This window comes from Coccinella septempunctata, chromosome 9, assembly GCF_907165205.1.
Source record: "Coccinella septempunctata chromosome 9, icCocSept1.1, whole genome shotgun sequence".
Lineage (NCBI taxonomy): Eukaryota > Metazoa > Arthropoda > Insecta > Coleoptera > Coccinellidae > Coccinella > Coccinella septempunctata.
This window is the reverse complement of record NC_058197.1, coordinates 16,635,796-16,663,721: the sequence shown is the minus strand read 5'-3', so window position 1 is coordinate 16,663,721 and position 27,926 is coordinate 16,635,796. Positions and strand designations below refer to the sequence as shown.

At 39.2% G+C, this 27,926-nt stretch overlaps 2 protein-coding genes and 1 non-coding gene across 3 annotated transcripts; 1 reads left to right on the top strand and 2 right to left on the bottom strand.

The window, feature by feature from the left end:
- Positions 1 to 182: 182 nt before the first annotated feature.
- LOC123319914 (ATP-citrate synthase) lies at positions 183 to 15,324 on the top strand. Its single transcript, XM_044906996.1, has 16 exons — positions 183 to 354; positions 5,369 to 5,589; positions 5,698 to 5,990; positions 6,044 to 6,290; positions 6,347 to 6,526; positions 6,583 to 6,852; positions 6,909 to 7,120; positions 8,410 to 8,448; positions 8,868 to 9,078; positions 9,138 to 9,347; positions 11,763 to 12,006; positions 12,068 to 12,339; positions 12,396 to 12,581; positions 12,641 to 12,931; positions 14,362 to 14,638; positions 14,705 to 15,324. The coding sequence occupies exons 2-16, from the start codon at positions 5,385 to 5,387 to the stop codon at positions 14,874 to 14,876; spliced, it is 3,309 nt and encodes a 1,102-aa protein (XP_044762931.1). The 5' UTR covers positions 183 to 354; positions 5,369 to 5,384; the 3' UTR covers positions 14,877 to 15,324.
- Positions 15,325 to 15,642: 318 nt separating this feature from the next.
- On the bottom strand, positions 15,643 to 24,101 carry LOC123320017 (ABC transporter A family member 1-like). Its single transcript, XM_044907153.1, has 27 exons — positions 23,644 to 24,101; positions 23,337 to 23,485; positions 23,101 to 23,274; positions 22,857 to 23,044; positions 22,602 to 22,803; positions 22,260 to 22,489; positions 22,016 to 22,202; positions 21,818 to 21,961; positions 21,616 to 21,766; positions 21,351 to 21,562; positions 21,116 to 21,291; positions 20,949 to 21,063; positions 20,747 to 20,896; positions 20,562 to 20,697; positions 20,402 to 20,509; positions 20,174 to 20,350; positions 19,902 to 20,117; positions 19,669 to 19,851; positions 19,343 to 19,613; positions 18,929 to 19,115; positions 18,541 to 18,877; positions 18,193 to 18,473; positions 17,779 to 18,135; positions 17,310 to 17,678; positions 17,159 to 17,250; positions 16,854 to 17,101; positions 15,643 to 16,748 (listed from the first exon to the last, which is right to left on the bottom strand). Exons 2-27 carry the CDS (start codon positions 23,454 to 23,456, stop codon positions 16,648 to 16,650), a joined length of 5,112 nt encoding a protein of 1,703 aa, XP_044763088.1. The 5' UTR covers positions 23,457 to 23,485; positions 23,644 to 24,101; the 3' UTR covers positions 15,643 to 16,647.
- Positions 24,102 to 24,624: 523 nt separating this feature from the next.
- On the bottom strand, positions 24,625 to 24,697 carry Trnar-ucg. The gene has a single exon. It is a non-coding gene; the product is annotated as a tRNA-Arg (tRNA).
- Positions 24,698 to 27,926: the final 3,229 nt, after the last annotated feature.

The following is a 27,926-nucleotide window of genomic DNA, read 5'->3' as shown; positions in this document are numbered from 1 at the left end:
TCCCTTGATAATCAAGGTTGAAACCAAGATGACATGATTGTGTTCTCTCTCCTGCTAATTCTTAATTGTCTGAATTATAGTCGATAAATTGGTGTACCAGAAATGAAAAATGAAAGACAACTCCGAATCCTTTGCTGTCAGACGACTGTCATCGTGTCATTATCCCCCCTTTTGTAGGTGTCAGTTTGGTTGGCGGTCTGGTTGGCCGTAAAAATCAGACCACTTTAAAATTGTTCGTACGATATTTCGGAGGTGGTTTTCTGATAGTTCATTAGAATTAAAGTGCCCCGAATTTATTCTGTGAATAATATCCTGTATATTTCATTCAGGGCGATCCTCTCCTGAAGAATAAAAGTGAGTAAATATCGGTCACGATATTTCCTGTTTCCCCCATCTGACGTTTGCTGTTGCGTCAATGATAATTTCAAAAATCCGATTGTTTCAGATGTTGAAACACTTTGCAATTATCGAGAATCGATGAAAATTTATTCGGAAATCTATAAATGAAACACTATCCCATTGGGACTGAAAAAATAGTTGCTGTTGAAATTTGTTGGGTTATGTTTTGGAGAAAGTTGGGTTTTTATTCAGAAGAAAGTTGATCAAGATTGAAATGTTCACTATGTTGAACTTGTAACCGATGGAATAATTCGTGGAAGCTCGTTCGTTCCACGTTGCAGCTCATCAAAATATCGTTAAAAGTTGGAATTAAATCGAAAACGAATTCAGACTTGATTGGAAAGTGAAGAAATTGTAATCTAAGGGCTTCTCTCTAAGTGCTGATGACTTTCATGGGTTCTATCAATTTTCCGGTGAAAAAAGAATAGGTTTCTCTCAACTTTAGAGGCTACCAACGCGTTTGTTGACATTGCAATAGAATATTTTAGTCGTAAATGATTTTTGGGGAGGTAGCCTTTATTTTTTTGTATTTTTCATATAAAAAATAAAAAACTGGGCTAAATGATCGTTTTTCGCGAACCCCTGTTTGTTTAGTCGAAAAAACGACCTTCTTCCCAACTACAACTTCTCTAAGCCTGCGAAAAAAACAAAAAATTCGCGTTTTTTCATGGAATTCCACAAAAACTGAAGCCGAGGTCTATCTATTCCAAAAAAGCGCTTCCCTAGGGCATCTCTTCGAAGAAACGCCGCCGAAATATTCGATAAGGGCTGAAGAGGAAGCCCATATGAAAAGAAATTGCGTCTGACACTTCAGAAAAAGCGTACTACGTTTTTTCAGTACGGACTGTCTGGAGAATTGATGGTGGATCGAAGAAGAATGAAGAAAAGTAATTTTAAAAGGTACTTTGGTTTTTTTCCAGATGTCCTACTTCCAATATTTACTCTGAAGAGTTGTCTATCTTTTCTCTTTCTTTTTCCTCGAAAAGCTAACGCTTTAGGTTCAGTCAATATCGCGAATAGGCATTATCACGTAATATGAGTGTATTTACTCTTTGGTCCATCGATGCGGATCATGATATTCATCGAGTACCTATTAGATGTTCTCCTAGGTGGAACATGCACGCCTAATCAAGGTTCATTGGATGGGTCTAAAGGTTATGGATATACCTACATATCGCTGTATTATATTATGAAAATATCCACCTGTCTGATGAGTAGGTACCTCCTGATTGTGAAGAGTATTCTACTGAAGACTTCCATGAATAAAAATCGTAGTTTGGGTAGGTTATTGCACTGGACACAAGAATTGAGGAGTTACAGAAGAAATTCAATATTTTTGGGGATATTTTGAACACAAGGAAATGGTCGTATCGAAACAAATTTAGTTTCGAGTGTTAAATTCGCAGATCTGGGAGGGGAAAATTCTCACTATTCGCAGTTCTGGAATAATGTTTAGAAACAGCGAAAAAAATTTTGGGTAACATCAAGAAAGGCTTACGAACTGTTTAGTCTTTTACACTATGAAAAGTTTCGAGGTGTGATCTACAAACTACCTTCCAGTGAAGAGGAGTAGTCCAAAGACAACCTGGTTGTCTCTGAGTAGTCCCTTGTTTGACTTACAACCTGTTTCACGTCTTTGAATAGTCTATCTTCGGGGGTCAAAGAGTTTGGGTTAGTTGGTCAGAAGATCATGGAAGAGGGAAGATGGCATACTTTTTGAAGACTACCAAGATGTCTCATTGTTTTCTACCCTTTCAGGCCGTTTTTCTACGAAACGGTTGGGTTTAGGGCATCACACCAAGAGGACATTGACAAACATAAAAAGAGGTTGTCTGCTTCAAGTTTGCATCTTGCCAGTAGTAACTGCTTGCTTTTGGACCAGTGAATCACCTCGCCATTAGTGGGCACCCTGTATAAGATCGGATCAGTTGGAAGTTTCCGTTTTTTGGTTGGCCCAGGTCACGAGAACAGCCGCTGAACCACATTCATACTGCGTGTGGCACACAGAACATCCGATCTGCATCTTCGACCTAGCTGGAGGTCGCTCTGACCTTGTTGTTACCGGTCGGTCCCTACAGTCCCTTATCAGTCGCGTCATTATAGGTCAATACGTTCGACGATCGATAAGATCGTAGGTCGATCAGTTATTACCAGAGAGCGGTCGCAAGAGCACGACAGTTCTGTGCCGAGTTTCGTATTTGCCGCGTTCAGGTGACGTAAACCTCTGTGACGTCGTCCATTCTGTGTTCCACAGTGATTTACCCGGATTTTTTGGATTTATCCCGCGGTTTTTCCAGGTGAGTGGCGAAAAGCAGGATCAGGAACTGTTTCGCAAGGTTTGAAAGTCGATTATGGACCGAAATTTCGCTCAGCGAATCGCTATGGGGTGTTTTGACAGGTTTTCTGAGCGTTTTGGAAACACCATCGATGAAAAATTTATAGTTATAGCCGAATTCCGCGGATTAGGTCATAAAACCGAAAGTCGTCGATTGGGTCTGGTTCAAAAAGTCGCTTGGAATTTAAAACAATGGATTTTAATTAATTTTATGCACGTTCAACGCCGACATCGATGCCGGAGATTTACCGAATGGCATTTTTAGTGGGTCGTTATGTGTAATTGTACGTTAGAGAACGTAAAACGTCCGCTTAATTGTCCGACCGTCAAGTGTTCACATCAAAATAGCATTACGTTTATCGGGAAATTCTAATCATCGTTATTTTATAATGGGTCGATGTAGGGAAAAGTATGGCTTGCTAATTATCATAGAGTGCTGTTACCAGAATGTTAATTACAGTAGTAAAGAAATTGAGAGATCATAAATATATAGAGCTTTACAAGATACAAACTGTTGAAAAACCATAAAAAAAATTTTAAGTTCTATCTCACAAACGCTTTTATCGAATGAAATGAATTTTGGAATATAGTTTTCATTTATTTGATTAATCTTTTTCGGATACAATTCACCCAAGTCTTCCAGTTCTCCCATTATCACCAAACGTACCATAAAAATACCAAAAATTCAAAGAACCCAACGCTTGTAAATTTCTTCGTTAAATTCCCCAAATAACGAGTTTCTTTCCTAATTGGTTCGAACACACGTGATAAAAAAATCCTTAAAAGCGTTCCACATACGGACCTGATCTCCCACAGGTGTGCGCATTCATTCATTAGGTCTCTCATAAGGTCTATTTAAATAGGAATGTAACGAATTGAATATCATGAATTTTTCATTAGAAGAGTGGCTATTGTAAATGTTCCGCCACGGTTTAGTCACGGATAGTTTCCATGTATCAAATCGGAAAAATAACGAATAGAAATTAATTTCCTCCTGATGAACGTTGACATCACCATTTTTGGGTATAATTAATTTGTCGAGAGAAGAAAATTTTGAACTATATAGCTTCCATTCAGAAGTGAAATCATTAATCTAAGAGTTTTTTTTACTATTCAGTTGTAAAGGGAGGTTGTTATAGCTACCATACTACCATGTACTTATGTATCAAGGTACATAACGTGAAAAATTCCCAACTATGTGAAATTAATTTCTGCAAAGCGGACAATGATTTTTTATACTTCATCCCGAATACTCTCTACTGAATATTCTCAATATAAATCTTGTTATCTGCATTTGTTTGCGAACTTTATGTTGTTATCAACGTGCTATCGTTTTCGATTATAATTCCACACTTGGGAAGTATTTACTCTGCCACTATTCATTGTAACGTGTATGGATACAGCTGTTTATGAAATTTATATCGTGCAATATTAGTTGCGATGTATCCTAACAAAAAGTACAGATCTCTAAGGATGTAGAGCTGTATTTTGTGATGCTGCCACCAAATTTTCATTTATGAGAAACCATTTATCTCTTATATCTGAATGGTTTGTTAGATATGGGCCGTTTTTTCATAGTCGGCGTGATGGTTTATGGACCATCTGGTGCCCAGGAAGAAAAAAATGGGTTCAGCAAGTTCATCCTTTCAGAGGTGGTACAGTTTTCAAGGGACGTACAGAATTGTTGCTTGATTCTGCCATGAATGCGCAGATTTACATGGATTAAGCCATTGGCAATATTATTCCTTCGTTTCATGCTGTTATTGAGCTAAAAATCTCTTATTTTGGGACGATAATGCTCCACCCCATCGATGAAGCTCTTGAAATTCATGGTATTCCGCATTTGACCCTCTACCCCCTCGGTTACCAGACCTCAATCCCATTGAGTCAGTTACAATGAGCTTTGGATTTTCATCAACCATCCCCACAGACATTTCAAGAACTCAGACAGCTTTTACCACAACTCTAGAGAGATCAAGGCTACTTCAACAAGGCTTTGTCAGGCTCTGGTTGATGTTTGAGAAGACCTTATTTATTTTTTGAATTTTTTGAGTGAAATGATTTAAAATTTTCACCTGACACTGTTAAACTTGTGAAGAAATGGGCAAAAGGATGAGTAGGTAGATAAGTCAGTAAACATTTAGGTTCCCCATACAATGTATTTAAAAAATTGGAATCTTTTGAAACATTTGACTTCCTTAACTTTCATAGAGCAGTATATCTCCTAGAGGAATTGTGTAGGTCATAAGAAAAATCTAGAAATTCCTTTAATGTTTGAATAATGTGACGGATATATATTTCCATTAGCAATGCAAAATGTAATGGTGCGAAATCAAGGTTGCGACAGTTTAGCAACTAGGAAAACAAGCGCAAACGCATCTACGTCATAAAACCGATTGTAAATTTGAAAACAAGATGAAAGGAAACCCGTTAACCTTTGACTGTCGATGCGTTGTAGCACTAAAACAAGGTTGAAATCTTTGAAAATCCTACAATTCTTTCAAACAATGAAATCCTCACCATATTTGAATGAACGAACGAAGAAAAAATATTCATAACAGACAGTAGATCTCGAGTTTAAGTCGGGGTGGATTAAGAAAAATTACAAATCTAACATTTCACCTTCCTCCCCAGATAAAACCAAACGAAAATGTCGGCCAAAGCGATATACGAAGCCTCCGGCAAAGATATAATCAACAGGAACCTGTCCAGCAACACGGCCGCCGTACAATGCAGATTCGCCTCCGTTGGACCGGACACAAAGTACGCCGAACTGGTCGCTAAAAACCCGTGGCTCAAGACTGAAAAGCTCGTCGTCAAACCGGACCAGCTGATCAAAAGAAGGGGAAAATTAGGTGAGAGGTTTTTCCAATCCTATTTCACATCTTCCAGGCTTCGTAACCCTGCGATTATCCCCATATGACCTAATGAATAATGCTAAAAATTGTTATTATTTTTTCCAGGCCTCATTGCAGTAAACAAAGACTTTGAAACCGTGAAGGAATGGATAGATCAACGCATGAACAAAGACCAGAAGGTCGGTGAGGCTGTAGGAAAACTCCGTAGTTTTATAATCGAGCCTTTCGTCGCTCACAAACCGGAAGAGGAAGTCTACGTTTGCATATACTCGTCCAGGAACTGCGACACCATCCTATTTTATCATCAAGGAGGCGTCGACATCGGCGACGTTGACAGTAAAGCTGTCAAACTCGAAATACCAGTAGGAACGAGCACAGACTTCGAAACAATAAGCAAGGTAATAAAAGAACGATGTTAAAATTGAAACAAGACTAAGTAAAGAATTTGTAGGTGCTTTTGAAGGAAGTCAAGGACGCCAATAAGAAATCTATAATAGGAACGTTTATATATAACTTGTACAAACTATATGTAGACCTATATTTTACCTATCTCGAGATCAACCCATTGGTAGTTACCGAAAAGGAGATTTACATCCTAGATTTGGCAGCGAAGTTAGATGCCACCGCCGATTTTATCTGCAGACCACAATGGGGTGATATAGATTATCCACCTCCGTTTGGAAGGGATGCTTTCCCAGGTAAAATAAAAAATTGACCAGTGATAATCGAGCTTAATCAATTTTTTCCGTATCAGAGGAGGCGTACATCGCAGATTTGGATTCTAAATCGGGGGCCAGTCTGAAATTGACGATCCTCAACAAATCCGGAAGGATATGGACCATGGTAGCTGGGGGTGGAGCATCCGTCATATACAGCGACACGATTTGCGATCTTGGTGGAGCCAAGGAACTAGCCAATTACGGAGAATACTCAGGTTAGTGCTGGAACCTTCACTGATCATTATTTCCAATAATAATTCCCAATTTCCAGGGGCTCCAACGGAACAACAGACTTACGAGTATGCCAAGACGATCCTCAGTCTGATGACACAGGAGAAACATCCCCAAGGGAAGGTCCTGATCACTGGGGGTGGAATAGCTAATTTCACAAACGTCGCTGCTACCTTCAAAGGTATCATAACCGCTCTGGTGGAGTTCCAGGGAAAATTGATAGAGCACAAGGTGTCTATTTTTGTGAGAAGAGCAGGTCCGAACTATCAAGAGGGTCTTAGGAGGATGAGGGAAGTTGGACAGACTTTGGGTGGGTTGAAATGATTAGTTTCATCATCGTTTGTGATCTGATTTTGACTCTTTTAGGAATCCCTTTGTATGTCTTCGGGCCGGAAACTCACATGACTGCCATTTGTGGTTATGCCCTGGGCACCCGTCCAATACCCAAAGAGAACAATGTGGAATTTGCGACCGCCAACTTTTTACTTCCAAGTGGGGAGAAGCAACCGAATAAGAAGTGTTTAGATTCCAACCAAGAGGAGGGTTCTAATGCCCCGCAATGTTCGAGGAAGGATAAGGTGAGGATTTATTCGTTTATAAGGTCTCTAACACTCCCTTCTGTCTTTGGATTGCACGTTTTTCGAACTAAATTTGCACCTATGCTTTTCTGCATCCTTTTCTTGAATGATTTTATGAGTACGATTCGCATCTTGTTCAAAATTTTCATTTAACATTTATCTGTGGTATTTCTGGGTTCTTTAACTAAATTCTAATAATTGGCTTCATGGTTCTTAATGAATATTACCAGATATTGGCAAGAAATATAACAAAATTTATTTTTGGCTAATGCATCGAATTAATTTTTTTTCATGTACATTTCCCATTTATAAAAATAGCTTTATGAACTGTTCAAATCAATATTAATCCACTCAGCTTTTTTAAATGAGGTAAATAAAACATCGAAGGTTCTTTAACAAAATTGCAATCGCCCAATAGGTATAATTTACTTTAATAATCGATTTATTATTGATTTAAAATTCTCATTACATCAAGTCCATTATTGAAGAATGTATTCGAAATAATCATTTAAACTGGGAAATATAATAATAATGAGAGGGATGATATTATTAGATAATGGATGTGAGAGATATTCAGAAATTTTATTACTTTTGGCAGAAAAGCAGACTCATTAACAAAGGCAATATTCTCTATTACACAGGGTGAATCTTTGACTTGTACAGATATTTGAACAGTATATTCTTGGGGTCAAGAAAAAAACACTTTTTTCCTACACCATTTTTTCCAGTTCGGCTCGGTTTGAAACATACAGGCTGTTGAAAAATCTCGGAATATAGTTTTTCATTTAATTGATTAATCTTTTTCGAACACAAGATATCACCTACGTCTTCCAGTTTTCTTATTATGACCATTACGTACCATTAAAATACTAAACATTCAAAGAACCCAACTCTTGAAAATAAGTTGGACGCTATGCAAATGAATATTTGAACGTTTAAATAAAAGTAGAGTAATTTGATGTTCAAAAATGAAAAATATCTGTGAAATTTGACAAATTGGGTACTTTGGCTGAATACAACTCTGTTTGAAAGATCCACAGTTGTGTGGTGTCACAGATTTAGCTAGTTATTCTTAAGGTAATTTTGTTTCTCCAGGGTTGTCACAGCTCATTATAAAAATTTAAAATGGCTATATCTTTTTATCAGAAACGAATCGGAAAAAAGTGTTTCTTTTGACCCCAAGAATCTACTGTTGAAATATTTGTATGTTTCAAAGACTCACTCTGTATGACGTATGCGAATTTTATTTATACATGAAAAATTAATATTTTCTTGTGTTTATTTTCAAGGTCCAAATAAAGGTACAAATTCCAACAGAAATACCACAGGTAATTTGATGTTTTTTATTGGTCCTGAAACCATCTTCTTTCTCTTCTCTATTATCCTATTTCTGTTGTGCGACATGCAAATTGCTTCTGTCGGAAAAGATGGACATTTTATGTTGCAATAAATTGAATGAAATCGATATAATGTTATGCATGTAGCTGGTGATGCAATTTTCGATTACTTAGCATCTCTCTATTCGTTTTTCGTGATGTATTGAATCAGTCATCAAATAAAAACGTCCCATATTTTTATCATCAAATTTGTTCAGTTCGGTAGCGGACTGGCAACAATATACAGGGCGTAAATTGATAGTCGCGGAAAATGCAGGGGTCATTCCTTGCATATTTAGTTTTTATCTCGAGAAATGTTTCGAAAATCAATAAATTTCAACGATCAAGACAGTAACCATCGATTTACACAGGGCGACGTCACCGATTCCTCCGCCAAAGCTATGTTCACCAACGCCACCAAAGCCATAGTGTGGGGCATGCAGACCAGGGCCATACAGAGCATGCTCGACTTCGACTTCGTCTGTAGCAGACCAGAACCCAGCGTCGTCGCAGTTATATACCCCTTCACCGGCGATCACAAGCAGAAGTACTACTGGGGACACAAGGAAATCCTAATTCCAGGTACGTTCCGTTCGATAAATTTTACGCGGCGAGAATTTCTACGAGTGATCTTGTTGCAGTTTATAAAAAGATGCTGGACGCGATGAACAAACACCCTGAGGCTGACGTGCTCGTCAATTTCGCTTCGCTGAGATCGGCCTATCAGAGCACGGTGGATACCATGGAGTTCCCGCAGATCAGGACCATAGCTATCATCGCTGAGGGTATCCCGGAAAATCAGACTAGGAAACTGATCAAATTAGCCAACGAAAAGAATGTGTCTATTATAGGTGAGTGTATTACGTAACAGGCAAATAAAAATATGGATCTATAAGGAACAAAGAATCAAGAATCTACTGTTAAAATATTTGTACGAGTCAAAGACTCACCCTATATAGGGGGAGGGTCATCATCATTGCTGCATCCCATTATCGAAAATAAATCTACAAAAAGACAAAAAAAAAGAAGCGGTGCGAACAGACTTATAATTTCTTAGGGCTAATTGCGACTGTGTGCCCTCCTGTCACTGAAGAGACCCAAACGTGACCTACAGACCCTTCCACACTCCGGGCATGGATAGTCACCAACCAGATCTGGCCGCCGCTGTATCCTTCTCGAGTCTCCATTATAACTGTGTACCAAAGATCTCCACTGTGATCCGTCTAACGCTAGTTGTTCCCAGTTATGATTGGCATTAACTGATTTTAGGGATTGATGTAGTATATCCTCAAACAGCTTATACTGGCCTCCTGGTTTCCGAGCTCCCTCTGTGAATTCGCCATACAGAGCTATTTTGGGGAGTCTTGTGTCTTGCATCCTCAGAACGTGGCCGCTCCATCTGAGTCGGTCCCTCGTTACTTGAGTCTCAATTGTTGTATAACTCGCGCGTTGCAAGACTTCTGCATTCGAAACTTTGTGGAACCATCTGATGCGCATTAGCTGTCTTAGATGACGTTGTTGCGTTTGTTCAAGTTGTTTAATATGTCGCCTGTAGGGCGTTCAGCTTTCGCTTCCGTAAAGAAGCGTTGGGAGGACCACTGCTCTGTAAACAGCTGTCTTGGTCTTCAGATTGAGGTCGTGATTTTGGAACACTCTGTCCTTCAGCTTCCAGAATGCCCGTGATGCCGAATTGATACGGTTGTGTATTTCCGTGTCAAGGTTAGCCCTAGTATTTATGAAGCTTCCCAAGTATTTGAACTGCTCGACCTGTTCTAGAGTTTCATTGTTCAGGCTGATATCTGTTTGAAGGCTTTCTGGCGGACTTACCAGGATTTTGGTCTTGTTAATATTGAGTCTAAGGCCTAAAGCTTCGTATATATGTTTATAGGTGTCCATCATTATCTGTAGATCCTCTGAGCTGCTAGCTATGAGTGAACAGTCGTCTGCATATTGAAGTTCCGTGATAAACTTGGTACGGGTTTTTGCTCTGAGGCGCTTCAGGTTAAACAGGCCTCCATCAAATCTGAATCTTATCCCAACACCTCTTACGGGCATGCTCATGTCAGCAATTATCGATACAGCTATGGCGAAAATATTGAACAGTAAAGGCGCTAATACGCAGCCTTGTTTTATTCCAGAGTTGGTTGAGAAATGGTCGGTTGTAGAGCCATTATGCTGTATTCTAGCGGTGTTGTTGGCATGAAGGCTTTTACACACAATACAGCCGCCGCTGTATTCTTCTCGAGTCTCCATAAAAACTGTGGACCAAAGACCTCCACTGTGATCTGTGCATCGCTAGTTGTTCCCAGTTATGATTGGCATTAACTGATTTTAGGGATTGATGTAGTATATCCTCAAACAGCTTATACTGGCCTCCTGGTTTCCGAGCTCCCTCTGTGAATTCGCCATACAGAGCTATTTTGGGGAGTCTTGTGTCTTGCATCCTCAGAATGTGGCCGCTCCATCTGAGTCGAGCCCTAGTTAATTGAGTCTCAATTGTTGTACAACTCGCGCGTTGCAATACTTCTGCATTCGAAACTTTGTGGAACCATCTGATGTGCATTATTTGTCTTATATGACGTTGTTGCGTTTGTTCAAGCTATATGTCGCCTCTAGGGCGTCCAGCTTTCGCTTCTGTAAAGAAGAGTTGGGAGGACCACTGCTTTGTAAACAGCTGTCTTGGTCTTCAGATTGAGGTCGATTTTGAAACACTCTGTCCTTTAGCTTCCAGAATGCCCGTGATGCCGAATGGATACAGTTGTGTATTTCCGTGTCTTGGTTAGCCCTAGTATTCATGAAGCTTCCCAAGTTTTTGAACTGAGCTGTTCTAGAGTTTCATTCTCCAGGCTGATATCTGTTTGAAGGCTTTCTGGCGTACTTACCAGGATTTTGGTTTTGTCGATATTGAGTCTAAGGCCTAAAACTTCGTGTATATGTTTATAGGTGTCCAGCATTATCTGTAGATCCTCTGAGTGCTCAGTCGTCTATATTGTAAAGTAAAGGCGTCTCGTTTTATTCCAGAGTTGGTGAATAAATGGTCGGTTGTAGAGCCATTATGCTGTATTCTGGCGGTGTTGTTGGTGTGGAGGCTCTTGCTAAGAAATTTTCGGGTACTCCAAGGGGGAGGGTATATTATTACCTGCATGCAGATTATACCCTTCAATCTTTGAGCGTCTAGGCTTAGGAAAAGTAACAGTTGTAGACGTCTCTCTTCAAAAATGTCACCCACTCTTTACTCAAAGTTGAATCCTCAATTCTTCCTCTAGGTCCAGCCACAGTAGGTGGGGTGAAACCGGGCTGTTTCAAGATCGGCAACACTGGCGGTATGATGGACAACATCCTCCACTCCAAACTGTACAGGCCGGGTAGCGTGGCCTACGTTTCCAGATCCGGCGGTATGAGCAATGAATTGAACAACATAATCTCGAAGGCCACCGACGGCGTCTACGAGGGGGTAGCCATCGGCGGAGACAGGTACCCCGGCACCACGTTCATGGACCACATAATGAGGTTAGTATCGCCAGAGGAGTGAGTCGAAACAAAGAAATAATCCAAATTTCGTCGATTCCAGGTACCAAGCCGATCCCAACGTTAAGATGATCGTCTTACTCGGCGAAGTGGGCGGTGTGGAGGAGTACGAGGTGTGCCACGCCCTCGACACCAAGAAGATCACCAAACCGCTGGTGGCCTGGTGCATAGGGACCTGCGCGGGCATGTTCACAGCCGAGGTGCAGTTCGGACACGCGGGATCATGCGCCAACTCCAACAGAGAGACGGCCACGGCCAAGAATGACGCCCTTAAGGCTTCCGGAGCCCACGTTCCAGAATCCTTCGATTACCTGGGTAAGTCGAGGCGGTTTTGGCTCAGATTAACCGATTATAATCCGTTAATTTCGCAGGGGATTTGATACACGACGTGTACGCCACGTTGGTGTCGAAGGGAGTCATAGTACCAGCTGCAGAAGTACCACCGCCCACCGTACCAATGGATTACAGCTGGGCCAGGGAGTTGGGGCTGATCAGGAAACCCGCGAGTTTCATGACGTCGATCTGCGACGAGAGAGGACAGGAGCTCATTTATGCTGGTAAATTTTCATCCCTATAACCCTTAGGGGCATATTATTATTGTACGATTGTTTTTCAGGTATGCCAATCTCAGACGTCCTGCAGAAGAACGTGGGTATCGGCGGGGTCATCTCCCTGCTCTGGTTCCAACGCTGTCTGCCGTCCTACGTCTGCAAGTTCTTCGAGATGTGCCTGATGGTGACGGCCGACCACGGTCCGGCGGTGTCGGGCGCCCACAACACCATCGTTTGCGCGAGGGCGGGCAAGGATTTGGTGTCTAGCGTCGTTTCGGGACTGTTGACCATCGGCGATAGGTTCGGTGGGGCGCTGGACGGGGCCGCGAAGCAGTTCAGTGAAGCGTACGATTCAGGTGAGGCAGAAAAGATGTGTAGATGTCTCTTTGATGGAGTCTTTTCGGTTTGTGCATTTATTTTTGTACCGCCCGAGGAGGGGGTGGGTGCTGTGTCGTCATGAAATCAGTTTCAGATGACGTAGATTGAAAATCTTTGAAAAATTCTGTATGTAATCAATTAAGGACACGGTATAGATCGCAATTTTGAAACTGTAGAGATGCCGGCAGGATTATGCGAATCTACGATGCCTAGGAGCCTGTAGATTTCGATGGAAATCGATAAAACGGTTTTTGGGTTGTTGAAAGTTTCGAAAATAGTGCGCGCGCTATACTTCGCGATTTTGTGTCTATCGATGTGAAATTTTGCTCGTTGGTGCTCATTTGAAGCATGAGGAAGCCTATTGATTTTGATCAGAGTCGATCGATGATGTTTTCATGAATCCATGAGTCGTCATGCTGTTGTCACTAGTGAATTATAGACGTCGAAGCCAGTACTTCGAATCTACCGATCTAAAACGTCGCAAGTCAGGTCTACTTTTGATCTTTAGTCAGTCCGTCTATGCCTGGTACAGAAGAAAATTAGCCAGGTGCTTCTTAGGCCCTGGAAAGCCCTCTAATGTGGGTCAAAGATCGAAAATCACTGAAACGACTGACATAGAGCCTTGTTTGGCTCAAGGTCATCAGCAAATTGACGCAAATGATGAACTCACCCCTAAAAATAAGGGTTTTCACACTGGGATCTTTGTGTAGTACGGTATATAGTTCGTTGAGGAGGTCACATTTTACCAGGGCCAATTGTGCCCTCCATCAGAGCTGTTCTGACAGCTGCGCCCTCCAGCTCTGAGACAGGGCTTCAAGAAGCTCGAGTCCTCAATCCTCCTATAATTTTTTCATCCAAGACATTCCTTGCGCAGGCTTGCAATAGCGGGGCATTCTTTAACCAAGTGAACAGGAGTTTCCTCCACATCCCCACAGAATCTATATTCGTCAGTTTCTGATAAGCTCATTTTCATTATAGGCTTCTTAAGGCAAAACAATGTCTTTTGGGAAGCCAGTGAGGAGACCTAACTTACTCTTGCTCAGATCCAAATACATCTAGGATCTTGCAGTCCTAAAATTCCGGAGGATCCATCCCTGGAAGATTCATCCAGAGTGTTTCTCTTTGGTTTCTTCCATCTCCAGAACCTCTTTCTTATAGGTGCATTTTCCTCGACCACAGAATGGCTGTGGGCCAGTAAATGACTTTTTTTGCTCCCTTTCGTGGCGAGTGTGGCATAGTAAGAGTAAAAACTTAGCTGTCTATTCAAATAGAGAGGGCTGTGGAAGAAAAGTGCGAAGCGAACTAACCTTTCAGTAGGTTTTATGTGAATTCTCTTCTATTCCACCAGGATATTCTATTTTATTTGTTATTAACATGCTCTATATTATCTGTTTTTGCTCTTTTGTAGGCCTTCACCCGGCAGAATTCGTCAACTCGATGCGTAACAAAGGACAGCTGATCATGGGCATCGGACACAGGGTGAAATCGATAAACAACCCAGACCAGAGGGTGAAAATCGTCAAGGAGTTCGTCATGGCCAACTTCCCGGCAACCCCCCTGCTCCGATACGCCCTGGAAGTGGAGAAACTGACTACCAGCAAGAAACCTAACCTCATTTTGAACGTAGACGGCGTTATCGCTTGCTCGTTCGTAGACATGCTCAGGAACTGCGGTAGCTTCACCAGGTTAGCGAATTGTTGATACTGATCGACGAAGTCTCTTGTATTTATGATGTTTTTCAATGATTTCAGTGAGGAAGCCCAGGAGTATATCAACATTGGTGCCATCAATTCACTGTTCGTTCTAGGCCGGTCGATAGGTTTCATCGGCCACTTTATGGACCAGAAGAGGCTCAAACAGGGCCTTTACAGACATCCTTGGGATGACATTTCCTACGTTCTACCTGAACAATACAACAATTAGAATACCCCTAAGGATCCCGATGAAGCTGCACATATTTACGAAATTACGAATTTGATAGATCAGGGATGTCTTGTGTAAAGAGTACCGTAGTGCATTTCGCGAGGAAAAGACTTTAGTTAGCGATTTTTCATCGACCGTGCAATTTCCTTTAGTTCTTCGTATTTCCACTCGTAGGTGTTAAGTAACATGGAATGATTTTTAGGTCGGGTGCGTTTCTTTTATAGTTTGAAAAAAATTTTATGGACGAAATGTTTTTAAAGTGGAAAATAAGTGAATTTTAACGTGAGGAAGAAAATGAAACGGAAAGATTCGTAGAGGAGAATTTCTTTCCTTTTTTATATTTTTTTATTGGATGTTCCAGTTTTTCATGTTGAGAAAATTATATTTAATATTTATTTGTATCATCTATGCATAGGTTAAATGATAATATATTTGTTAAAAATTTAAACGTGTTTTTATTTCTTTCATTTATTGTAATAGCATACTATTATGACTACTATAGAAGGAAAAAAAGGTGAGAAAAAAAGAAAGAAGGAAAAGTAGAATATGGAGTTGACAAAAAGAAAGAAGGAATAGTAGAATATGGAGTTGACAAAAAGAAAGAAGGAAGAGTAGAATATGAAGTTGAAAAAAAGAAAGAAAGAATAGTAGAATATGGAGTTGAAAAAAAGAAAGAAGGAATAGTAGAATATGGAGTTGAAGAGAAGAAAGAAGGAAGGGTGGAACCTGGGATTGTGTTGCACTGGGTTAATTCGTGAAGAAACCATCTTGTTCATTATTTATTGAAAGAAAAATTACACTGAATGGGAATAGCAACACAAGGGAGGCATAAACCAACAATATGACATAAAAAATTTCATATAGGTAAAAATGAATAACTTCAGATAAACTTCGAAAACAAACATTCTCACTAGAAAATTCTGAAAAAACAACGCATACCTTAAACATTATTTTTCATGCGATAGTTTGCTTAGAAACGAAATATTGAGGTGAGAAAAGCCAAGGATTCCACCTAAAACTAGGGAACAGCCTATTTTTGGGTGGAAAAATCATGTGAAACCATTGAAATCATCAACAACGATAACATTAGGCACTAGTCTTATATTAAGAACACACAAGAAGGGATTATTGAAAAATTTTCGTTGGAACAATCTCCCATTTTTCATTACATAACTCTTATTCTCACTCCAAGAAAATTGTTGTTATTCTCAAATTAATACGTTTTCATTTTTAAGGGCGGATAGCACAATTTGAACAATTTTAAATTTCAACTCTTCAGAATCTGCAATACTCTAAAAATCACAGATAACCTCAAAAACCTTCCGATTATTACATCCACACCTATATCATATCTTTAATCATGTTATTAAAAATTGACTAGAAAATTCTACAGTTCATTACGAACCATCCATCAAGTTTATCGAAGAACACGCCATAACACATCGATTGGATTTTCAAAGCAGGAATGTTTATGCATTTGGCACTGAGGAATGTAGAGTTTTGTCGAAAATCAAAGAAATTTGCCATCGTAACCTTTCAATAAATTTTTTGGGGAGATCCAGATAATTCTGATACGTTTTTCGATGTGTTACAGCTACGTAAACTTGACGAATTGACCGAACAACAGAACGAATTCTTAAAAACCGCTGCAATTCAATCGATATTTCATTAAAATCATGGATTACATTTTTCCGATGCCCGGTGGTAGATTCACCTCATTCCTTAAATATTGACGTTGAACTGAGAGGAACTTAGGATCGAAGGAGGCAGTTTATTCAGAGTTGACTTCGTCGTACTGCGCGAATTTGAGGAAAACTTGTTCCAGAGTTGTCTGGCTAAAGCTATATTCCTCAATGTCGAGGTCAATTTTAGCTGAAAACAAATGCCAATCTTCAACTTCAAACTCCCACACACTTGCACAATAAAAACACTATACAGACACATGGAAATATCGACTCTTCAGTTGTTGTCACTCACCTTTTTCGAGACTGGTGAAGCATTTGGCCAAAGAAGGCACCGAAGATTGTGGAACACTGAAAACTAATCTGTCGGCGAAGCTCTCTAAGAGATTGGCGTCTTGGAAGAGATTAGCTACGAATTCTCTCAGATCGTTGCCTTTATCCCCCGTGGTGGAGGTGGGGGTACTGTCCCCACCCTTCAGTTTGATCTCCAGGGTGTATCCGGCACCGTAAAGATTCTTCAGGTGTTGGGTGGGCCCCAAGCATCTAAAAATGGAACCAAACGTAAATTTATCACTTTAAACCAAACGATTCGATGATAACCTTAGTTCTCCTTTGACCATTATGCCTACTCTCGAACACAAAGCGTCAGCTTCCTCCATCGAATGCGTAGTTAAGATAGCACCTCTAGATCCCTGAAAAACGAAATTGGTTGAAGAGAATCCACCTGAAATGTATATTTCGGGTCTCTCACCTGAAAGCTGGCAATTATAGTATCCCACAAGAAGCGCTTGCTCTTGGGGTCCATCCCGGTGGAAGGTTCGTCCAACAAGACTATCTTGGGGTTGCCGATCATGGCCATGGCGAAGGACAGTTTCCTCTTGGTGCCCCCGGAGCATTGCTGCGTCTGCTTCTCAGCGTGCTCGTGAATTTGCAGACCGCTAAGGTACAGATTGACCACCTTGGGGATCTTGGATCGGGGGACTCCCCTGATGGCTGCGTAACATTCCAAGTGTTCCCTCACCGTTATGTTCTTCCAGAGGGCGTCGTGTTGCGGACAATAACCGAGGAGATGGAACACGTCGTTCATGTTCGAAGTGATACTTTTTCCGCAGATTTGCACCTAAAAGGGATCAAGGATGAGATTATCAAAGGAAGCTAATACACTTTTCCACTAGTAAGCATTTACGCCTGCAAAATAGTTGTGGAATTACGAAACTAACCCTGCCTCTAGTAGGCGCTTCTTCAGCAGTTATAATCCTCATCGTTGTCGTCTTACCGGCGCCGTTATGTCCCAACAACCCGAAAACTTCACCAGCCTCCACAGACAAACATAGGCTTTTGATGATGGTCTTGGGAGACTCGACTTCTTCCTCCCTCTTGAAGCAGCATTCGCACACCCTCACAGAATCCTTGTTGTACTCTTTATGCAGATTCTGCACAATAACCACCGGGGGAGTTTCCGTCTGAGTGTGCAGCAAATTTTTCACTTTCAAACGTTCGGTTTTCACGTCATTATCCTCGTTCTCCCCAATATCACTCATCTCGCTTATATCATCAACTACTTCAGGCGCATCTTGCTGGAAATTCAATAAAACGTAAAAAAGTGAAATTTCGACGTTCTTGTGGACGCTTACCTTGGAGAAGAAGCATTTCAGAGCATCCCCCACACTCCCACCACTTTTCTTGATATCCAAGACCACCAACACGAAGAACCAAAACGGCATGCTGACAAATATACCAACCAACATTATAACGATCTCATTGGTCAAATAATCTGTTATACTCAGCTCTCCGCAGGCGTAGTTATGTTTACACATTATAAAAACACGCTGTACATAGTAAATTATAGCGAAGGGCATATACATGGTGTTCACCAGTGAAAAAACGGTGTGGAGAATGAAGGACGCTTTACCACCTGCAGAAAACATAACAACGCTCAGTATAAGTGAATAAATCGCATAAAACAAGTCGAGCACACTTACCAATCCTCATCATATCGAGGAACATCACGAAATAGAACGGTATCATCCCTAAGAAAGTTGTTATATTGGGAAGCATAGCTTGCGCAGTGTCTGTTTTGTCGAAGACGTAGCTCACGCATATGTTGAACAGTATCGAACACGGACAATATAAAAATATCAAAACTGCAAGGGTTAAAAGGGCCGGCCAGCCGGCTAGCGTCGGTATTTTGAACAGCGCTATTATCAGGAAGAGGGCGCTGCATATAATCAACATCAGACCCATCAAGACCAGCAGGTAGGTTATGAAGTAGAGACAGAAAGATAGCCCGTTCACTCGTAATTGATTTTTGGCTTTGATCTGAAATACAAATTGCGATAAATCAGTTAAAAACTCGATTAGAATCCTTACTTCTCTATCGTAGACCATATCGACTGATAAGCTTGCTGGTACCAGGACAAAAATCATGCCCATAAAGGTGGCTGCAGAGATAACCCCTAAATTGAAGCCTTCGGGCTGGGCAGTTTGCTGGAACGGCTGAGCATTCACTTCTATTGGCTCCCAAAGGCCTGTTCTGACACTGTCTGGTGTCATCAACCTGAACATAATTACAATTTATCGATTTCAGAGGGAAATTGATTGATAAAGTAAAAAAAAATTATAAAAACAACTTAAAATATTCCAGTTTTCCCTAAAAGAACATGTACGTATAACAGATGATCCATATAACTTCACGAGAGCCACCAATAAAGGGAAATTCATATATGATCCCTATCAATTATTGTTGATCAGTGTATAATAGATATAATTTTCCATTTTTCTCACCTGTAAAGAGAATTGCTTATAAAATTAATCACAATTGGTAACCCGTGCTGGAAAGTATCGTTGTATATAACAGTCAAACTGTATTCCGGATAATTGAATACGTTTATATTCAAGGCTGCCATGTGAGGCTTCATCTCAAGAAGTAACGAAAAATTTCCATTGTACTCGTCTATTTGCCTGGCACCAGAGTACAACATTTCCTCCAGAAATGTGTCCAGATTTTTTCCGGAATCATTATGTATGGCTAAAGTGGCATCTGGATAAGTGGTGCCTGTAGACAAACCCCCCAGTTAACAGAAAAATATTCAAGATCCCTTTATATTTACCATTTAAGGCTAAAGTTTGCTGTTTCGGCTCGAATGTCTGGTTTCCGTTGAAATACAAGCCCAAAGCTGCTAAGCCGAGAGGTAAGAAAACCATAAAGTACAATTTTTGAATGTCCCTGTATATTCTTATCACCCGAAGATGGAGAAGGGCGAATAATGTTTGGAAAATAGACGGGTTGCATTCTGAAAAATTACTGATGTGAGTTTGTCTCCCAAATTCTAAGAAATCCTACCTGTTTCTATATTTCCAATGTTATTTCCTTCATTTTGGAGACTCTGATAGCTGGTGCTCTTGCTCTGAAGGCTCAGACTCCTACTCAGAGCTCTACTCCGAACGATTTTCTTAGAAAATTCATCCACTTGTTCCTCCTCAAGCTCCTCCTCGTCTCTTTCGAGATGAAGGAAGACCTCTTCAAGAGTAGTCATCGATACTCCATAACTCGAGATACCTGAGTGCAAAAACCAATCTAATATGCTTCCCACAAACAATATTGGAGATTCTTACCCAATTTCCCATTCTGATTGTTGATCTCTTGTTCAATGGCAGAGAAAAGAGGAGCAAAATTGTTGACAGCGTTGTGAGGTAAGATGAAGCTTAGCTCCCTTCCGTGCCTTCTAGCTTTCTCTGCTTTGGCAACGTGGCTGGTTACAAGCTTTGCTATTTGATGCTCCTTCGCCACACCTGAAAACACGAAATGTATAATATTCCTCCATTTTTCAAAAGTTCACTCACCATCTAGGACCAAAGTGAGATGATATCCTATCCCAAATTTGTTCTTTAAAAATAAGGAACTCCCACAACATCGTATACTCCCCTTAGAAACCACAGCTTTACGATCAGCTGAAAAATAAATCACATAATTCCACGATACCACTCAAATCATAATCCTCACCTAATATATCGGCTTCATCCATGAAGTGTGTGGTTAACAGTATCACCTTTCCGTGCCTCCTGTTTTGTAAGAACGACCACATGTGTCTTCTGGAATAAGGATCTACCCCGGCTGTTGGTTCATCCAGAATAATGATCTAAAAAAACCATTCCAATGATTCTACCTCGACATTTACAATTCTTCACCTTTGGATCCCCTATCAGAGCAATTCCAATGGAAAGTTTCCTCTTCTGACCACCACTCAAGTGCCTAGCGAAAGAGTTGGCTTTATCACTTAAATCTATGTCTCTTAAGATCTTCATCACTTCAAACTCCCTTGACTCCTCCGGAATACCCTGAAAAGAGTTTGGTGCCTACACATAAATACCAGATGATCGAATTTCTTACCTTAACTGCAGCAAAAAATTCCAAGTGTTCCTTCGGAGTTAGATTGTCGAATAGAATATCGTGTTGGGGACACACTCCAGTCATTCTTCTTATTTCGTCCATGTCATTTGTGTCTCTAAAATTTTTTAATTTCAGATGATGATTAATAATCGAAGAGTTCAAATCACCTGACGTCATAGCCAAAAATGTACGCTGTACCAGAAGTAGGAGAAGTAAGGCCTGTTAGAATGTTGAACAAGGTGGTTTTCCCAGCACCGTTATGTCCCAAAATAGCTGTTATCTGCCCTTCGTATATAGTCAAGTTGATCCCGTTTATTGCCTTGATCTGGGGTTTTCTGCAATTCTGGAAATCCAATACAGTCATCCAAACCGTAACAAAACACAACAGACTGTACAACTCACAGTGAAAGACTTGTATAAATCCACAATTTTTATAGCCTCCCTTCCTTTCATTTCTCTGTTGACAGGTTCCACATCTACGTTGCCATCTTCACCAGTGTTCAGTGATGCTACAGAGCCTCCGTTGGCTATCGGATAATCTTTAACTGGCTTCTTGGAGCACCAGAAGGAGGGTTTGAAACAGAACAAAGGGCTTCTTTTTATACCGGTTTCACCTTGAACAAAAGTACATTCAACAATTTTAGAGACATCTCATTTGGGGACTTACTGGGAACAACAGAGTCCAAATAATAGGCTAAAAGACCGTAAATAACAGTATCCAGAGCCATCATGATCAAACTTCCTCCGAAAGAAATCCCTTCACCGTCCCACAAGTTCTCGAAACTTACACCTTCTCCTGATAATTCCATCACTAAAGCCTGAAACGTTTCTTGAGTTAGTTAGGTTCTTTCTAAACGTTCTAAAGTCACCTTATCCATGGCAAGAGCAAAGCCTGAAGAACTTATTAGTGATATAATCCACAATATGGTGGAATTGGAACTATCGATGAATATCTGAATGAAATAGAACAAACTCATGATGATAACAATGAAATTTCCAAGAATTCCTGCGGTCTGCAACAAAAAAAAAATGTACAATTCGTTGTGATAGTAATATGGAAAACCTACCCTTGATTTATCGAAAAATGGTGTTATCATAAATCCAAACATGATGATCGACAATGAGAACAGAAGTACCAATAGAAAAATTAGAAGGAAGTTGGTATTCTGAAACACTCTCAGTGTGAAGAGAAGGATACAACACACTATAGAAAAGATCGAAACAAAGGTTGCGTATATTATGAACCAAGACAACCTGAAATAAAAACATGGTCAATTAAAGAAATTTCAACGTGACAAGCTCATTTCCTACCAAAACACTGAATCTCTAAGCCCCATTATTTTCATGCCTTCTTTGATTTTATTCTCTTTCTCTCCAACAATGAGTATCAACAGATAAGTGATGAACTGGGATAGAGCAGTAACCATATAAAGTGGTATCAGTACACGGAAGATGAGCATCCAGTTGGCTGTGTAAGCTTCTTTCGGGAACATTTCCAATGATATTTGGGGAATTTTTATATCATCCCTCCCAGAGTCAATCTGAAAAGTTTACTATTTTACAATTTGAACAGAACGGAATGTACCATAATCAAGGTTTTACTAATAATTTCATTTCCTACGAAGAAATATCCTTTCTTCAATTCCTGTATACCTTGATTTTGGTGTAATCCAACAAAGCCTGCAGAGCAACAAATCCAGAATAATAATATTCATTAACAGGACAACTATCCCCTGATTCTATTGGTAGAACATCGGTCCAATGACTGGTGAATTGTCTGCACGAAGCAGGGGAACTGTACAGTATCGTAGTTGCTGGGGTTTCATGGTAGGAAGGATTAGACCTTATTTCATACCTAAAAAAAAGATTGATCACCTTCTAAACACAACAAAAATAAAAATATCTCACTTTAATTTTCCATTGATGGGTCCAGGCTCCTCGAAAATCACAGCAACAGGTATCTGCCTGGGTTCCATCCAGTAGGCTTTCAATAATTCAGATTTGTTGGGGAAAACCAACCAGTTTATGGGTTCTTTGTGGCGATCCTGGTCTTCCTGTGTCCCCAACCACAATTTGTTGACTTCTTCCAAAAAGTCCTGGAAGCAAAGTATTTATTCTCACATCGATACAATTATCAATCAACAATATTTACCAAGGTATCGGTGGTATTAGGTACTACAGCAACAGTGTGGTTTTGAAAATGTTGAAAATACTCGAACAGTTCAGCTTCTCCTCTGGGTGTTGTCATTTCGGGAAAGTTGGGGTTGGGTATTGAGAATTTTATCAAGATCAAGAGACCCAAGGAGTAGAGGGGCAATAAGACTTCCTGGAATCATGAACAATTCAAAAAATAAATTAGGGATAGAAATGTTGTTATTAAGCACTCACAGCAAGAGTTTTCCGTTTTTCTCTCTTTTTCAAAAGTATATTTCTCTTCAACATAGCCTTCAGTTGCTCCATATACAAGGAAGTAGGCTTTGGCTCCTCCATTTCAAATTGTTTATTCATCTTTTTATTAAACTAATAATTTAAGTGTCCTGTAAGTAAAACATAATAGGAGTACAGAAAATAAAATTAATACCCCTAAATAAATTAAAAAATGAGTTTGAGGCCAGAATACTATAATTGTTATTGAAATTAAAACAAAGAGAAAGAGACAAGATAAACACATCTTTGAAAACAATAACAAACTCACCTGAAAAGTATAAACGTACGTCGTTAATAAATCGTTTCAAGATGGAATTTCATGGAGAAAATTTTCCTTTGGTGATCTCACCATACTGCCATACTTTTTCAACTCCAGCACCTCCAAAACCTCCAAGAGCAACGTCCAACAGCATGAAAATCGTGAAAATCCCTTGAAAACTCGGGAAACTCAAGAAAATTGCAGGAAGGACATATATACAAAATTCAAAATGCTTTTGCAACAATTGTTCAGAGTTCAGGCAGACACAATATCGATTTTTAGGGGGTGAAACGCTATGTTCGAGGAAATATCAGAGGGTAGGTCGCTTACAGGGGGTGAAGAAAGGATGGAAATTCAGTCACGCACGCGTGTTCACTACAGGGATGTATTCGGAAAATGCATGGCAAATTTTAGATACGTACTTCAGATGTAAATAAAATAATTGAATATGCCGATACATGCATTAGATAAGGGTGATATCATTATTACTAGTTATAGGATGTTTAAAGACAATTTTTAATATCGAATTTCTTCATGAAATTAGCAAATGCTTTTTTTTCTTGGAGGAAATTTCTGAATTTTTCTCTAGGTTCTCACATTTTGAAGAAAAATCTTCCGTCCACTGTCTTTACTTTTTTCCAGGAAATACTGAAGATAAAACGGTGAAATTTGGTTGAAAATTCGTGTCCCTCAATAAGAATTTTCCGAGATCATTTTCCATCAAAATATATTGCTCCAATGCCATAACGAAGAAAACTTTCAAATTAAGTTCTCGATTAATGTAAGTGAAAAATATGGCTTCATTTTTAAATTCTACTTGTAAAATTTAAAAATAAGGGAAATTGAAGAATGGTAGGAAAAACATATGGAAAATTCATAAACAATACAGTTTGAACCATAATTTCACTGTATTCAAACACCAATTCTATCTAGAAAAATTCACTGCTATCTTGTCGACACAAAAAAGATTTTTAAATCAAAAAGATTTCACGACCGTGACAGGACTCGAACCTGCAATCTTCGGATCCGAAGTCCGACGCCTTATCCATTAGGCCACACGGTCTGTGGTAGAGTTGAGTATCTTGCTGAATTTCACCGTTCAGTTAGTAGCTTCATAATCCAATAGATGTCGGAATGTGTATATTGTGTATTCGAGTTGAATTCATTGATTTCGCAGTTTCGCACTATCACGTATTGAAGATCGACTCGCATTCTTATATACAGGGTGAATCTTCGAATATTTTAACAGTAGATTCTTGAGGTCACACTTCTTTCCCAAACCATTTAAACCGAGCCGATTTGGAAAAAATGGTTTAGTAAAAAAGCGTTTCTGTGAACCTCAAGAATCTACTGCTAAAATATTTGGACGAGTCTAAGACTCATCCTGTATATACCATCATTATTCGAGTGAAATGAATGTTATCAGAACATCCCAATTATTTAGATGTACACTCCGATGTACTTTCCCTCTAGGGGTTGTAAGCGCGAAACTATGATGAAAAACAAGTGGAACGTCCTCGAAAACCCTGATGAACTCATTATTTTCCTTATTTACGACCTAGGCCAGCCTTAATTGTTAACTGCTGATTGCTACAACCCTCAAATCGCCTCGCGTATGAAAGGGGGTTAATAACAACGGAACCTGCAAGTGCATATACGTTCTCTGAAAATAATCCAGAACTGGTGGGGAAGGACGCTGCGCTAGATCCATCCGCGCCTTTTGCTGCAGTTGCAACCCATTATGTTTCAAAGGGAAATGGAAGCTTTTAACTGTTGAATAACACGTATTTAATGTTGAGAAGTCAAACACCGTAGTATGCGAGGTCATTTGGTTAATGTACGTGGCGATGTATTATCCCTCTGGTGCCCCCAGGGAAAACATTTGTGAACTCTGCTACGATGAAACATTGGACACGTCTCTACCATCTCCTGCAAGTACTGCGCGAGTTTCTGTCTGTTAGAATAGACTTCTTGTTGCTTTGATTGTCGGTGGAACAACTTATTATGTTACATTTGGAGAGGAGATTACCCCAGCAATTTGGGGGGTGTGTTCCCTTTCCCAATCTTCCTTGGTACCCAGCAACGTAGATAATGTTTCCCATGGTATGTCCCTAGGCAGAGAGGCTCTGACTCTTCCCTGGATGTTCTCAGGTTATCCTTTCATGACTTTTTTCGTTCTTCAAATAAATAATCTTCAAGGCAAATATCTCAATGTTACGGTCAAAGCAATGACCGAAATTATACATTTCTGAGTTGCAGAGACTTTATATTTTCCATTTCCGATCGATCGGATGTTCACAATGCACAAAAAAAAATTCACGCGGCCTTTCAGTAAATTTTCATTGCCTTATTCAACAACCAATTTTCAGAAGTTTCCCCCCTATCCCAACGACTTGTACACGTCTTGAATTTTTAACATCTCGCCTATGGGACGTGTTAGGATTGAAATGATCAGCAGGGCATGTCATTTTATTCCTTGTCAGTGGCGTGCGGACCTCCGTATTTGGAGGGTTTGAGATAGCAGAGGGTTCTTCTTGATAACTGATATCGTGCTACCCATTGAATTGCTTAGATTCATCACCAGTGTGTCAGACCATAGGAATAGATTCTAGCTAGTTGATAAGATATAGCTATATCTTATCTTATCATCATATGCCTTATCAGAGTATAAAAGAGATAAATCATATAAATATGATCTAATTTGATGAGATATGTAATTTTTATCTAATTTGATGACAGTTGAAATCTATCTTTTATCTAATTTTATAAGAGGTATTGTCTGGATTTATCACCATTGACAGCCAATAGATATAGATTCTAGATACAAGATTAGATAAAAGATATATCCCTTATCACTATAACGATGCCTTATCAGAGTATAAAAGAGAAAAATCCTATAAATATCATCTAATTTGATGAGATATGTAATTTTTATCTAATCTAATTTGATGACCGTTGAAATGTATCTTTTATCTAATTTTATAAGAGGTATTGCCTGGATTTATCACCATTGTCAGCCCATAGATATAGATTCTAGATACAAGATTAGATAAAAGATATATCCCTTATCACTCTAACGATGCCTTATCAGAGTATAAAAGAGATAAATCATATAAATATCATCTAATTTGATGAGATATGTAATTTTTATCTAATCTAATTTGATGACAGTTGAAATCTATCTTTTATCTAATTTTATAAGAGGTATTGCCTGGATTTATCACCATTGTCAGCCCATAGATATAGATTCTAGATACTAGATTAGATAAAAGCTATATCCCTTATCTCTATAACGATGTCTCATCACAGTATAAAAGAGATAAATCATACAAATATCATCTAATTTGATGAGATATGTAATTTTTATCTAATCTTATTTGATGACAGTTGAAATCTATCTTTTATCTAATTTTATAAGAGGTATTGCCTGGATTTATCACCATTGTCAGCCCATAGATATAGAATCTAGATAGTAGATTAGATAAAAGCTATATCCCTTATCTCTATAACGATGTCTTATCACAGTATAAGAGATAAATCATATAAATATCATCTAATTTGATGAGATATGTAATTTTTATCTAATCTTATCTGATGAAAGATGAAATCTATCTTTTATCTAATTTTATAAGAGGTATTGCCTGGATTTATCACCATTGTCAGCCCATAGATATAGATTCTAGATTCAAGATTAGATAAAAGCTATATCCCTTATCTCTATAACGATGTCTTATCAGAGTATAAAAGAGATAAATCCTATAAATATCATCTAATTTGATGAGATATGTAATTTTTATCTAATCTAATTTGATGACAGTTGAAATCTATCTTTTATCTAATTTTATAATAGGTATTGCCTGAATTTATCCCCATTGTCAGCACATAGATATAGATTCTAGATATTAGATTAGATAAAAGCTATATCCCTTATCTCTATAACGATGTCTTATCGCAGAATAAGAGATGAATCATATAAATATCATCTAATTTGATGAGATATGTAATTTTTATCTAATCTTATCTGATGACAGATGAAATCTAGCTTTTGTCTAATTTTATAAGAGGTATTGCCTAGATTTATCATCGTTGTCAGCCCATAGATATATATTCTAGATAGTAGATTAGATAAAAGCCATATCCCTTATCTCTACAACGATGCCTTATCACAGTATAAGAGATATATATCATTTAAATATCATCTAATTTGATAAGATATGTAATTTTTATCTAATCTGATCTGATGACAGTTGAAATCTATCTTTTATCTAACTATTAAGAGAAATTGCTTGAAT

Coding starts and splice junctions, on each gene's coding strand:
- LOC123320017 (XM_044907153.1), bottom strand. CDS start 23,456: ATGAATAAACAATTTGAAATGGAGGAGCCAAAGCCTACTTCCTTGTAT. Junction 23,045..23,100: donor CTAATACCACCGATACCTTG/GTAAATATTGTT, acceptor CTTTGCTTCCAG/GACTTTTTGGAAGAAGTCAA. Junction 21,064..21,115: donor ATTTTTGGCTATGACGTCAG/GTGATTTGAACT, acceptor AAAAAATTTTAG/AGACACAAATGACATGGACG.
- LOC123319914 (XM_044906996.1), top strand. CDS start 5,385: ATGTCGGCCAAAGCGATATACGAAGCCTCCGGCAAAGATATAATCAAC. Junction 12,007..12,067: donor TTCATGGACCACATAATGAG/GTTAGTATCGCC, acceptor CGTCGATTCCAG/GTACCAAGCCGATCCCAACG. Junction 12,582..12,640: donor ACAGGAGCTCATTTATGCTG/GTAAATTTTCAT, acceptor ATTGTTTTTCAG/GTATGCCAATCTCAGACGTC.